General features: G+C 41.2%; 1 protein-coding gene across 1 annotated transcript in view; it reads right to left on the bottom strand.

Moving 5' to 3' along the window:
- The window catches only part of LOC311596048 (uncharacterized protein), a 104,178-nt gene that overhangs the window by 10,294 nt on the left and 79,829 nt on the right, over positions 1-14,055 (bottom strand). The window contains exons 8-10 of the mRNA XM_084779245.1: positions 6,229-6,386; positions 3,947-3,989; positions 2,024-2,210 (exon numbers count right to left, since the gene is read on the bottom strand). Of these exons, the coding sequence (XP_084635371.1) occupies positions 2,024-2,210; positions 3,947-3,989; positions 6,229-6,386 (388 nt within the window). The remainder of the gene's footprint in view (positions 1-2,023; positions 2,211-3,946; positions 3,990-6,228; positions 6,387-14,055) is intronic.

A 14,055-nucleotide genomic window follows, 5' to 3' on the forward strand; every position in this document is an offset into this window, starting at 1 on the left:
TTCTATCATAGCAGCAATAACTCTGACTAAGACAGTGAAGTTGACACTTTCAGTGATAGTGCTCTTCCTGAGAATCATAACAGGTGTAACAAAAATACCCAGCACCAGGCATGATAAACCCACTTCTGAGTTGTTGGTCAAGGCATTCCAAGAGACTCCCCCAAAGAACATAGGCCATTGCTGTCGCCCTTTGCCTGCCTTTCAGAGACTGAAAGTAAGTCATTATTGCTGAAACTATTCTGTTACTTAGAAAAAGGATTTAAGCTGGGTCTGACCTGAAAGCCTCCCCCCCTAGGACTAGCTTTTATAGTACCAGAAGATGCTGTGCACGCTGCCAATGGATGGAAGTAATTAATAGTTCTACCCAGCTGTGACACCTATGAACCACAACAATGACCAGTATGTCAAGAGATCCTTAAAGATGCAACAGTGTCTCTCATATCACAGCAGTCTAATTGGAGTTAAATCCTGTACCACAAGAGAGAAATCTTGTCTGGTGCTAGAAACCCAGCCAACTTCTCAGAGCTACTGAAGTCATGGATGGGCCTTAGAAGAGAACCTCCTACTGCCACTTTAGTAAACCAATACGATTGCAGGTTGCATTCTAAAACTTATCCATATATGCACAGATAAGTGCAGCTCTTGTTCTTCATCAAAGAAGAGTCTGTTTGCCAAAGAGTGAAAACCACAACTTGTCAAGATGCAGAGAGTAATTAACTGATCACGGGGGACCGGCTCCAGTAGATGCATCCACAACATGCCTCCTACTAAGGCTCAGGGAACATCATGGAGCAGGGGGCAGAAAGATTTTAAGAGCTGGAGGAGCAGGAATTCTGCTGTGAGATTGCATCTCCTAGAAACAACAGGGCAGCTTCACTCACGATACCTCAACTATGTGGCTGCCTGAACAGGGCCTGCATGGTGATAATACTGAAAGACATGCTAGCGTGGAGGGGGAATCCCACAGCCAGACAAGGAGCTAGAGACTCTGGCAAACTGAACTGAACCAAAGCAATTAAAGACCAGTGAGACGGTCTTCACCATGGGTGAAAGCCTAATTGGTTATTCAGCACTAAGTGTTCAGTCCTGAAATCACTGAAAACACACAGACACACAAACACCAAACACACTTGGTCAAATACATAACAACAATAATTAAAGGAGAAAAAGCCATGTATTTGAGAGGCAGTGAGAGAGTCATGGGAGGGACTGGAAGGAGAAGGAAGGTGGGGGGAGTAAAAATTTGAAATAAATAAATTAATTAAAGAGTATTTTTTAAAATGTAAAAAAGCTCTTTTGTAGATTTTAGGTATAATTATTTTATTATTCATATGATCTTTATATATCTATCTTTTAAATTTTATTATATATATATATATAAAACTTCATAAGAATGCAAAAATAACTTTGTGATAAATGTATCTAAATTATATGAGAGTAGGCTTTTTTGCTCAGACCACTAAACATATAGCTGGCACTATTTCAATAACAGTGTCTCATTCTTCACAGCACTCTTGTTTAACATTCAGATGCTATTTCCATTTTATAAGCAAGGAAAGAAAATTGTGGGAAGTTGAGCAAACCAACCACAAAAAGCAGACTGCCAACATCCAAATTAGGAATACTCTGAGGAAAGGATGATGCTTCGACCTAAGAAAATGACTAGCATTCCGTTTGCAAGCCATTATTGACCAAAGGAATGCGGAGTTTGTGTTTTAACTTCTAGAGAGCAAGTATAAGGCACTAAAGCCACAGGGTTCAGTGTTAGTCTGGCTGTTCAGATCTCAGTAGATCGTTTATTTCTCCACTTGCGAGCCATTGTTCTGAGCGGACTTTGTGGCTGCATTTCTAATCTACAGAGAGAACAGTGGCGGTGCAACAGGGCCTCTTCTGCAGGGTACCTGTGGGCTGAACAGTTTCCCAGGTGAGACAATTGTCCAGGACTTTACAAAGGTTCAATAGAGCTAAGATTTTCTTCCGACTATTGTAATTACAACAATTTCAAGCGACATTGATTCCTTACCTGACGCCTGAGTGGAGCGAATGCTCGCATAGAAGTACAAGCAGCCATCCTTCAGAATGCAGTAGTGTTGGACCCACTCATCAGTGCTTCTCTCCAGCTGATGCAGAAGGCCTAGGCATTCAGGGTGTTTGATGGCCAGAGGTGGGAGGCTACTGTTGTGCAGCGTGACATCTTCCCAGACATGGTTCTGCAGGTGTAGCGCAAGGATATGTAAGCAGTCATCTCGCGCCAGATGACACAGCGGTGACGTGGGGATAAGTTCTGCTTGCCGTTAGAGAACCACTGTTCCAAATGCTTCAATTGTTAATTTAATCTCACTGCTCGGGTAACAGACAGACAAATTTAGCCTCTGCCTGTAGAGAACTACTTCTCTTTGGCTTCTATTGTGTTCTGAGGAAATCAAGAGTATAAGCCAAAACAAAAAACAAAAACAAAAACAAAAACAAACAAACAAAAAACCCCAGGAGTTTGGGATTAGAGAGCCAGCGAGAATAGATACCTCAGGAAAACGTTGTTAATGCCCCGTTTGTAAAGTGCTGTCCCAATGTGCTGCTTCTCACATTACAGAGATTGCCCTCCAAGGCCCAGTTCCTGGCAGGTCCACTATGAATAATAGCAGGCCCCTAGTTCATGCCTTTCTTTATCTGAACCCCGACTTGTGCAAAGGCGCAAGTTAAATGCTCCAGGCCAGCTTCAGCCTCGGGCTCTCACGGTCACTGAAGTGGAAGGCTCATGATAAATGGAGCTCCTCTATCCTGGAGGGCAGCCCTCAGTCCACGGGCCTGGGAACCAGGCTCTTTCTGAGAACTCTGACCCGCAGCCAGCAGCACTGCGCTTTATCTCTTCATCAGAACCGGCCTGTGCTTGCCAGTTTCTCTTTGTTCGGGTTTTGGGTTTGCCCTTTCGTTTTAACAAGGCGGTGAACAGATAGCAGAACGCAGAGCTTTCTGTATTCAGTGCTGTGAAGTGGGGGGCCGGCTGGGAGTTGGGCTGCTCACTTTTTTTCACTTGCTGCAGACACTCCACTGAGTGCATTAGCAGACTAGACACCTCTTAAAAGTACCCAGGCTCATCACGGTGGTGCACTGGAGAGATGGGCCAGTGTGTTGAGTGTTGTGTTCCAGGTAAAATGAAACACAAGTCCTGCTGTTCGTTATGTGGCAATGCTTATGATTGTGCTTAAAGGCCAGTTACAAGGCAAGGGCATTCAATCTCCACCCTGAATTTCTGCTAATGTACAAACTCGGATGTGTAAATAAGGTAATAAGTTCATGTCGTCTTTTGAAGGAATGATCACATTAAGTAAAACCTATAATATCATTACAAATCACATCCACAGCATAAAGTGAAACAGGGGGGGCATTAAGATAGGGTTCCCCAAAATGTGCTATGGTACAAACTCAGAAAGAGCGTTATCCAGCGCCTTAGGGTCTGAAGTGGTTAATGGCTTGTCGGATGATGTAACAAAGGCACCTGACACTTTATAGGTGAATAACTGACAGAAGGATATTGCTGCAGTGTTGGAGACCGTGGATGTGGAAGAATAGTGTGAAGTGGCTAGCGAGTCTATAGAAGAGAGATGAACGGATGACTATGCACTCTCTGACCAGCTGCCCAGACAGCAGCAGCATCCCAAGATATCCTGGAGATCTTGAGAGTACAGAGAAAAAGCAGCATTAGCATATCACCATGGTGGACGTGTCAGGGGCGCGGTTCTGTGTGAATCAGAAATTACACCTCACTTTGTGACTCTGTCCCTGAGTCTTGTTGGGAGGGATCTCATACAAACTCATGAAAGTAATAAGAACATCAGGACTGAACGCTCCCTTCTCAGATCTGGGCAGCATGGCAACCATCTTGCTCCTTCCTCCTCTGTAAGGAAACACAAACTGAAAGCTGAGACTGGGATGGAGGAAACCTTACCTGGCGGACAGGACGGGCTGCTTTGTACATTGCCTCAAGCCACCTGGAAGACAGTAAAAGGAGAGGGCATTCCATGGAGGGACTCTGTAGTGTCACACAGAGAAGCTTGCTCTTGCTTAACCTGCCATTCAGGCAGGGCAGTCCTGAGCCTCAGATGTATTTCACCATGCCTGGCTGAAGGTAACACATTCTTGCAAATTTAAGGTTAGTATGTAGTAAAACCTTTTCCTTTAGGCATATCTGAAGTAAAAATCGCACTATCCCCCATGATCATGATTTGATCGGTGTCTGAGAGAAAGTTAATTCACTATTTCTAAGGTTTGGAATTTGTTAACAACAGCATGGCTGTAATAATTATAAGGCACTGACTACTAAATATGGAAATACTGGTGAATGACCATTGCCTCAAGTTCTTTCTTGCCTGTTCTTTGGACACTAGCTTCATTGGTATGCCTTACGGTGTTCCATCTGGAGGTCTGAGCTGCAGTCTTATGCCTTAGCCTGGCATCAGCAAATTGACCCCATCCTAGCCTGCCAGTCTTTTCCAGTCTTGTTTCAAATTCCCCAACTCCTAATCAAACTACAGTGTTCCCTGTTTCCCCCAAAGTACAGTGTATTTCCTCTGCTCCATTTCTTCTTCTTCTTCTTCTTCTTCTTCTTCTTCTTCTTCTTCTTCTTCTTCTTCTTCTTCTTCTTCTTCTTCTTCTTCTTCCCCCCTCTCTCTGTGTGCCTCTCCACTAAATAACTCTCAGTCCCCCACTCCCAAGCCCTCCCTCCCTGTTCTAATTGGTGTGCCATGTGTCTTCTCCTATGAAGATTTTAAACTTTTCTTTGTATTCAAAAGAACAAATGCCCCATCATTTTAGTTGATATTTTGTTTTGCCTATTTACTTTTTATTTTTGAGATTATAATTTAATGATAACATTTCTCCCTTCCCTTTTCTCCCTCCAACGCCCACTCCCGATATACCACTCCGTGCCCTCTTTCAAATTCATGGCCTCTTTTTTCCACTAATTGTTATTGCTTGCACGCACATGAGCGCGCGCGCACACACACACACACACACACACACACACACACACACACACACGCACACAAATCTAACTTGTTCAGTTGATATAATGATGTATGTATGCTTTCAGTGATTATAGTTTGGCACTGAACAAGCATTACCTCCCCAAGGAAGACTAGCTCTCCTACTTTCAGCATTCCTTAGCTGCCTATAGTTTTTTGTGTAGGGCTGAGGCCTTTCAGTCCTTTTCATATCCACATTGGCATGTCTATTTGTGTCATCAATGTTCAGGTCTCATTTGGGCGGTCATGTTTGTGAGACCTCATGGGTATTGCTTCTGATGCAGCTAGGAAACCCCCAGTCTTGTGGCCTTTATAATCTTATGATCTTTCCACCTCCTCTTCCACATTATTCTCCATTTATTTCCTTCTGGGGCCAAAGATGAGCTTTTCGTTATACAAATAATCCACAGAAACTTTAAAATAATGTCTAGGCATATTAGATATAAATAAATACTGTGCATATCATATTATTCTGGTAGTCCTTTACTCTATATTTACTTAAATATGCAATATTCCACAGATAGGGATGGAATGCTTTGTGCCTGAGGTGTTTCTGAACTACTAATCTCTTTAATGCCAGAGCTGGGTGAAGGAGGTATTCTTTAGGACTAGACACGTTGATGTGCTACCTTTTCCAATGGCTTTCTGTTCTGCACTCTCACCCCTCATTCAAGCTTGTCCAGTGAGCTCCACTGCTGCAGGGAGGCAGTCCCAGTGGGTGTCCAATAGTCAGAACCCATTGCTACCCTCTTCGTGGATTATGTGCATACCCGATATCCACGGAGTCTCCATCACTCAAAGCCCCATTATTCTGTCTTCTTCATACATTTAGTTCATCTCACTATAGGATACTGGTCCATATCATGCTTTATTATCTTTGTACCAATAGTTATCTGCCTCACAATATATACATTCGGCGATTCGTTAGCAGTGAGAGCTATAAACAGCTAAGGAGTGATGGCATTATTGACTTTCATCTTTTAAAGAAAATAAAGGAGAGTTATGGTAGTAATATTAACAGAGTTTGCCTGTGTTCTTTGACAATTCTGATCGAAATAAAAAGAAGAAATAATGATATCCTAAACTTCATGTGCTACCTTTTTTTTTTTTTTTTTTTTTTGGTTCTCTATCTTATTTGTGTTTCCAAGAATATGAAAGATTCCCCCACTGAAAGTAAAACCAGAGAGGCAGGAGACGAATGAATTACCTTCTCATCTCTTGGTTTGAAGTTGCACAGAGGCAAAATATTCTGCTCCCACACTGCGGCATACAGTTAAACACAAATGGTTTTCCCAAGCTGCTGTCAATGTCAATTTCTGCTCCTTCTAATTTTACTACATCTAGGGGTGGCCACTTCCCTTCATCCTATAATCGATAAAGAAGATGCTAAGTTAGTGGAGAAAATGAAAAAGAAAGGAATACCATGTTGATTATTTCAAAGAGATTATTTTTCCTTTAAAATGAAAATAAAGTAAAACATATTTTGCAGATTATATTCTCCTTAATATATAACACAATACCCAAAATTATTTGTTTGAGTTTTTAACCTCATTTTGAACAGTTGTCCTTTTTTTTTTTGAATAGCTGTTCTTAATATGAGCTTTATTTATGCCCATTTGGGAAAGTATTATTAATGCCAGCTTTCCCACCACAGAAACAGGACATCAAAAGAAACCTGTATCACACAATATACATTGTAACGACGTGATATCTCTAGGCAGCACCTACACTATGAGTTCCATGTGTCAGGCCCCCTGCTTAATCATTTCTAGCAGCTGACTGACTTAACTCAGGAGATAGTTGCTTTATCACCTCTATAATACATCATAAGACGGCAGCACAAGAAGACTAAAGAATAGTTTTTCTGTAAAGGACAACATCTTAACATACTATGATATCAATGTAAAACTAAAATAATTTTACAGGTAAATAGTTTTGATTTTTGTTTACTTTATAGTTATTTCTTAAAACATCCTTGTCATTACTCACACCTGTTTTTTTACCAACTTTGCATTGAGCTGTATCTTACGTAGCATGGCTTCACTCGCTGTGTAGTTAGTTACACAGCATTGCTCTTTAGCAAATTTCCGGAGCTAGGAAACTACCATTGTTATCCAGTTTCAGAATATCCCCCATTAACCTCTAAATTTCCTTTGAGTCTATTTGCTGTCAGTTGCTACCATTTCCCAAATCACAGATGAACAGATGTGTTTTGGTCCTTACGCATTTGGCATGCTTGCATGTTTAATATAAGTGGAACCATAAAACTTGTTGGGTTTTCTTTCTTTCTTTCTTTCTTTCTTTCTTTCTTTCTTTCTTTCTTTCTTTTTTTTTACTTAGTGTGATGTCTTTAAACTTCTGTGTTGAAGCAGAAACTATCATTTCCTTTTTCTTGAAGACTGAATGAATGGTGTTCCATTGTAGGAGATATCACATTTTGTTCCTCCATGTTTAAGTTGACAGGCGTTGTTTCTTTTTTTCCTGGCGTGGGGCTATTTTGAGTAACACTTCTATGAATATTTGTGTACATGGCTTTGGCATATAGGTTAGTGACTTCGACTACAGGTAGTATCTCATACTTCTGTTGATCTCTCATCTTCACACCTTTTTAAGAAAGACTGTTAGATCCAGTGCTGCATATCACTGGGTCTAATAGCCCTATGCAGGGATGGCATAGAAGCAGAACGTGAGCCCTGCCTTCTCGTAGCATCACTCCGCACTGCATCTATCAAATGTCTGGCATCTTGGATCGCTGGGATACAGGGGACTGTTTGGGGCATCAGTTTTGAATGCTTGTAGTTATTCAACATTTTGCTGACTCAGTTACTTTTCCAGGCACACTTTAAAGTTGAATTAGAAATAGAAGTAAATCATAAGTATCTTTTTCCATTGGTGGGCAACTGGTGTATTCACTTGCTGAAAACGAATATCCACAGACTCTGCCTGGTGCAGTCCTATTATACAGAGAATACCCTTAGTGTTGCTTGATTACTCAGGGAATGTGTGTGAGAAAAGTGAATGAAAACTTATGGTTTGGATTTTAAAACCGGGCTTGCTTTCTCTTACATATTGTGCATCTCAGCTGCTGTCTCATGTCCCCTGCTGGTGAGCCTGCTGTGTCCCTGGGAGCAGTTGCTGTGACACTTTGGTCCTTTGCAGCAGGTGTCGGTCCTCCTGCAGCTGTGCTTTCTCAGTTTACTCCTTTGTCTCAACTTCACTGTACAAGGGCCTTTAAATCCCTCTCTTGGTGAGATCCAGATGTTGGGATCTTTTAATCCCACTTTGAATCCAGTCCTAATACTACCCGCACTGTGGTGCCATGCTCAATAATCAATTGTTTTCTTGAGATAAAGAACAATTGAAATCCAGCTTCTATTTTATTGGCATGCCTTAAGAACCTACTTAAGCAAAATTCAGTCTTCTGGCTTCGCAATAATTATTAAATTGGTCCTGTTTGATCCTTTCCCCAAAGCTCTGCCAAAAGTCACTCTTAGCTGTGATGGGTGATGAAAAATTTCAAGGCTGCATTCCCCACAACTTTATATTCTTTTGTCCAAGGCACAGAAATCCTTTCTATTCCTGAGCCAGTTCACAGGTTCAGCTGCTGCTGGTGTGCACGATTGATTAAAATAGCATGGATACTGAGGGGTTCTAAATAGCAATTGTTTAGTGATGTCCAGAAGCTCTGGACTGAGAATAAAGGACCTTGGGCTGTTGTGTAGGGGACCTTGGGTAATGTTGGCCTTGTCTGTCATGGAAACAATATTTTTTTATAGGATGAGTTCCAAAGGTCAGACTGTTCAGAATAGGGAAGCATCAAGCAAGAATGATGACAAAAACCTAACCTAGAGTGAACACACTTCTAAAATAGATTATTATTTTTTTATGCAGAAGATTAAAGACAAGGGCATTTTGTGTTTGTGAGATTCTCTGCTAAAATAAACCTACCTACAGATGCCTTTGAATTTTTGTTTTGGACAAAATTTTTGTTTGAACATGATAGAAATTTGCTCTTGCCAGGTTTCCTAGTCTTCAAAGAAAAAAAAATGTGAGGACACTGTGTATCTGGAGGTACAACCCTGAGAATCCACAGACTAGCGAGGAGGCAGGAAAAGGCATCTCTAACCAGGAGAAAGAGATCATTCTGAGTCAAGAAAACAGTCAGGATTTAATCTAGATAGAAAGAAAGCCTATCTTGAAGTATCCCATGAAAATACAAATAAAATGCATGACTGAGAAGATGTAACGCTGAGGGTTAGAGCCAAGTTGAGGAGTGTCCATCAGAGCTTTTGAATGACACTCAGCTCCCTTTATCCCTCGGTGGCAGTTTGGACACCTTCTCCATGCCAGAAACTAAAACCACTACTCCTTGACAGCCTTGAGAAGCTGCCCATGTTTGACCACGCCCTAAGATCGACAAGCAGTAAAGGGCATGGATGAGAAGGACGAAGGGAAGAGGAAGGCTTCCACTGCCCTGTCTTTTGCCATCTTTGTATAATGGACAAATTAGAAGTTTGAGGAACTACAAACCCCTCCCTAGATTATTTGCTTATTATTTGTGTATGTATGCATTTATATATGTATGCATGCATTTGTTTATTTGTTTGTAGTTTTATCTTCCCCTTCTAGGCAGACAAGACAGGACAGAGGTAACAAAAAATAGAAAGTCAAATTGGCACGAAAACTCACATCCATGTTTACAAGTAATAATAGCTCCCTGGGTAAAGCTTCATGACTTTTGACATTTTTTGTTTTCACTTTGATTTTTAAAAAATGACAAAGACAATTTCATTGCCTCTCTAAGCTTGCAGCCACTCACGTTTGGAGCTGAAGTACAGCCACAAGGTTTTTCATCTTTCCACAGAGCTATGGGGGCTCTTTCCCTGCTTTTGTAAAACTCCTTGGCTGCAGATGTGACATCAACAGAGGCAACTGGCTTCAAACTGAAGAGTTTTGTGCTTTTCTCTTTCAGTTTGCCTGAAGTGGGGAATCAGGTTTTCAGTGTGACAAACACAGGCTGACTGCACCATGTTGTTTCCTGGCAGCAGCAAGACTCCAGACTCCAGGAGGCCCTGGGAGCCCTTGCAGCTAAAGGAGCTTGTCACTGGACAAATCCTGATGCTATGCCCAGACAAACAGGTTTCTTCTGGAAAGTTAGCCAAGGGGATGGTTGCCAATAGTATTTGAGTTGAGGCTACACAGGCTCTACAGCTTTGAAGAGAAATGTATGTTCTCAGTTGAATTGCTCATTTGTTACCATTTTTCTTGGCAACTAAATCACACTTATAGTGTAACTACTTCCATGCAATACTTAGGATTACAAAAAACAAAAAACAGACAAACAAACAAACAAACAAACAAGAAAAAAACCCCAAGGGATCGGGTATGGTGCTATATGCCTTGAATTGTAGTATTCATGGCATGAGGCAAGTTACCATGATTTTGAGGCCAGTATAGACTACATAGGGAGTAAAAGGAAGTCTTGAGGTGTATATCAAGACCCTATCTCAACACTCATACTGGACTCAGCAGCTTGAAAGCTATGGGTACAAGAAGAGCATTCTGCATGATAAACTCTTGGATGAAATGCTTATCTTAAAGGGCCCTGACTTAATGCAAAGTACACTAGTGCTCACGTCTCCTCAGGGGACACATTCCAAGGACTCCAGTGGGTGTGTGAAGTGGGGAGTGTTGAACCCTCATTATAAACATTTTTCTACATGTGTTGTATGTAGAATGTTGGCAGACAATACTAGACTAGGTTGATCCTTCTGGGTTTGTGTTACTCATTTACACAAGTACCTCTCTACATTATGAACATAATTAACTAAAGTAATGATCCCAAAGCCATGATGCTATGACAGGAGGTCTGATTGAAATGGCTACCAAGTGACTAACAAGTGGGTAGTATGTAGTGTGTATATATACCACAAAGGGCATGAGTTATGTCCAGAATGAGGTGCAGTTAGACAATAAGATAGATCACATTACTCAGAAAGGTGTGCAGTACAACATGAATTTTTTATTTCTGGAATTTTCCATTTAGGGCTTTTGAAACACAATAGATCGCAGGTAATGAAACCCTGAAAGCTCAGAAATAAACCATAATTACAGGGAACTACCACCTTGCTATTTCCTTTTAGAGGGGACTCTACATTCTGAGAAGTGGGGTTTGATCCGCATTGTACTCCTCAGTGTGACATTTAAATGACTTGCTGTTGACCTCATAGTCATCCTGTGCCTCACTTTCTGTTTTGCAAAGTAGGATTACTGTACGTGTTGATCTTATGTTAAGTGTTTAAGACATTGCCTGGCATTTCATAAATGATATATAAAGTTTGTACTAAGGCGCTCCCAACAGCCCCAGACAGAGGCCAGCTCCACTACAGAGAGTCAGACTCTTACTGCTGAGTTGACAAGAAGGGAGACCATGTCTCTGCCATGCCTGGGCTCCCAACCTGAGTACTGATAAGTTTCTTTCTCCTTCCATTCTCCCACTACTCTGAGGTTCTTATAGCATCTGCTAGATGCTACATTGGATACTCAGGTCCTTTCCAGATGTTAGAATTAGACTGATTTTCTGATTAGGCATCTCGCTTTTTTTTTTTTCTTCCTCAGTTTAGGAGCTTGTAGGCAGGTCCTTACAAATCCTAGGCAGCTGTTCTGTCACTGAGCTGCAAGTCCTTCCCTGCTACTCACGCTAACTCTTTCTGCTCTAGTTCTCTGATTGTTGGAGTTTTCCAAGTCTAGTGTTTCCATTATCTGTGGTCATTGGCTAAGCGTGGTGCCCATGCTGTGAAAAAAATGCTTCAGTCCTGTTGAGAGTGTTCTAGTTCTCAGTGGGTGCAGCTGTTTTCTGCCGAAGCTGAGGTTTACTTTGCCTCTTTGAGCATGGGAAATACAACTCCACGCCCTCTTTTTTCATATGCTCTTTCTTTCTTCCTTCCTTCCTTTCTTTCTTTCTTTCTTTCTTTCTTTCTTTCTTTCTTTCTTCTTTTCTGTTTTTGAGAAATGAGTTGATAACATGAAAGATTCTGCTTTTCTTTTGAAGTCTTCACTTCAGTTCCGGTATTTCCTCCTGATACTAAATTTGCTTGCGTCCTTGACATTTGGTTATTCTGGGTAGTGCAGAATCCTCTGCCTTTCATTGCGTGTGCTAATATTCAACACCCAATAGGCTCTGCTGCTGCATTCCTGGCTTCTAAACACAGACACCAACCAGTTCTACATGAGGACTGAACTTCTCTGTCAAACTTTTGATCATTTCACGTGTCAATTCTTCTGAGTCTTGTGGATGTTCCAAAGAGCCCAAACAATGAGTGTTTCCTACTCTGGGGACCCGAGACATTCTCTAGTGCCAAATTTAGCTTCTTTGGGCTCTTCTGGCTCTCATTTTGGACAGAAATGGCATGGGAGGGAGTCCCAGACAACTCCAACCTGGGTGCTAGTCCAGATTTTTGCTTTGTACGCTCTTGTTTGACCTGTGAGGCTGGACATTTGAGAATCTAGTTTCTCTTCCCTAAGAGTTACTCAAAAGTATCCTGTCACCGGCTGCCAAATCCAGTAGAATACCATGCCTCATATGCTTTACTGCAGTGGGCTTCCTCCCGTGCCCAAGCATCAGCCATTGCTTATATAAGCTCTAAGAGTCCTGATGGCCACCCTGATACAGACGCCATATTCTCCATACTTACATCAGCAACCCAATACCCATCACACACTTGACTGCTTAGCATCCTTGGTTCACCTTAGCACAGTTATTTTGCTTTTTGTGTTATGTCTGTTTCCACAGAGACTGGATTTTTTTCTGCTTGGGTACCCCAGTATCCAGTGAGCTAAAGCAAACTATTTCATTGATTTCTGAACACTCAGTTCCAAATGTGTCTTTTTTTGAGCATGTTTCTTCCGTCTTAAGATACCCTTTAAGGATCCCTGTTTATGTTTATTACTTTTTCATATCTGTAGATAATAGTTCTTTGTATTAAATTTCCTGTTTGAGTTACTTAGTGTGATGGCTCTTATTTTTTTTTTTATGTTGTTAACTTTGTAGTAGTTGTTTGGTCAAACAATTATAAGTGTTGTGTGAAGGTATCTTTCAGACCTGATTAATATTTGAATCAAGAATATTTTAGTTAAGCAGTGTAGCCCCCATAATTTGGAAGGATTTCATCCAGTTAAAGACCTCAAAAAGAAATACTGACAAAGAAGAAATCAATCTTTTCCCTTCCTTTCATCCTTCCATCCTTCCTTCCTCCCTCCCTCCCTCCCTCCTTCCCTCCTTCCCTCCCTTTCTTCTTTTCTCTTTCCCTTTCTGTGTTTGGGAGTACTTCCAGAGACTTATGCGTGCTGCCCAACAACTAAGCTACATCTTAAACGTCACTATATTCTATCTACTGTCTGAACCAAGACTGATATATTAGAAGAACATCAGAAAAACACACTTGAATATGAATAAATTAATAAAATATATTAAAAAAAGAAATACACACTTGAGGCTTTCTGTGGGTTCCCAACCATCCTTTTAATGAATGCCATTAATAGTCCAATAGGGAGCGCCGTGGGTTCACACCATTTTTCTCTCTGCCTCTGCTCAAGCTCCCCATCACTACATTTCCATTTCCTTCCCTTCATTGTTGTTTTACCCATCCTTCAGGGTCCTGCTGCAATTTCTTTCTTCTTGAAATCTTGTCCTTGTATCCTCCGTCAATCTCTGTCTTCTCACAAAGCATGCCTGTATCGTGCCACTCAGTGCTGAATTATGTAAACTCTATGTGGATCTTCTTTGAAATATTCCTTTGATTTTTTATTTCTTTCTTTACTTCTTTCTTTTTTAGTTTTGAAACAAGGTTTATCTGTATATCACTGGTTACCCTGAAACTTTCTTTGTAGACCAAGCTGGCCTGGAACTCAGAGATCTGCCTGTTTCTGCCTCACAAGTGCTGAGATTAAAGCCATCACTGCCTGGCTTTGATTATTTCTTAAATAAAAAATTTGTCAATTAAGTTTAATAGGCATGCGACCCTAAAGGATATTG

This window comes from Acomys minous (genome assembly GCF_964271855.1).
Source record: "Acomys minous genome assembly, chromosome: 4".
NCBI classification, from domain to species: domain Eukaryota; kingdom Metazoa; phylum Chordata; class Mammalia; order Rodentia; family Muridae; genus Acomys; species Acomys minous.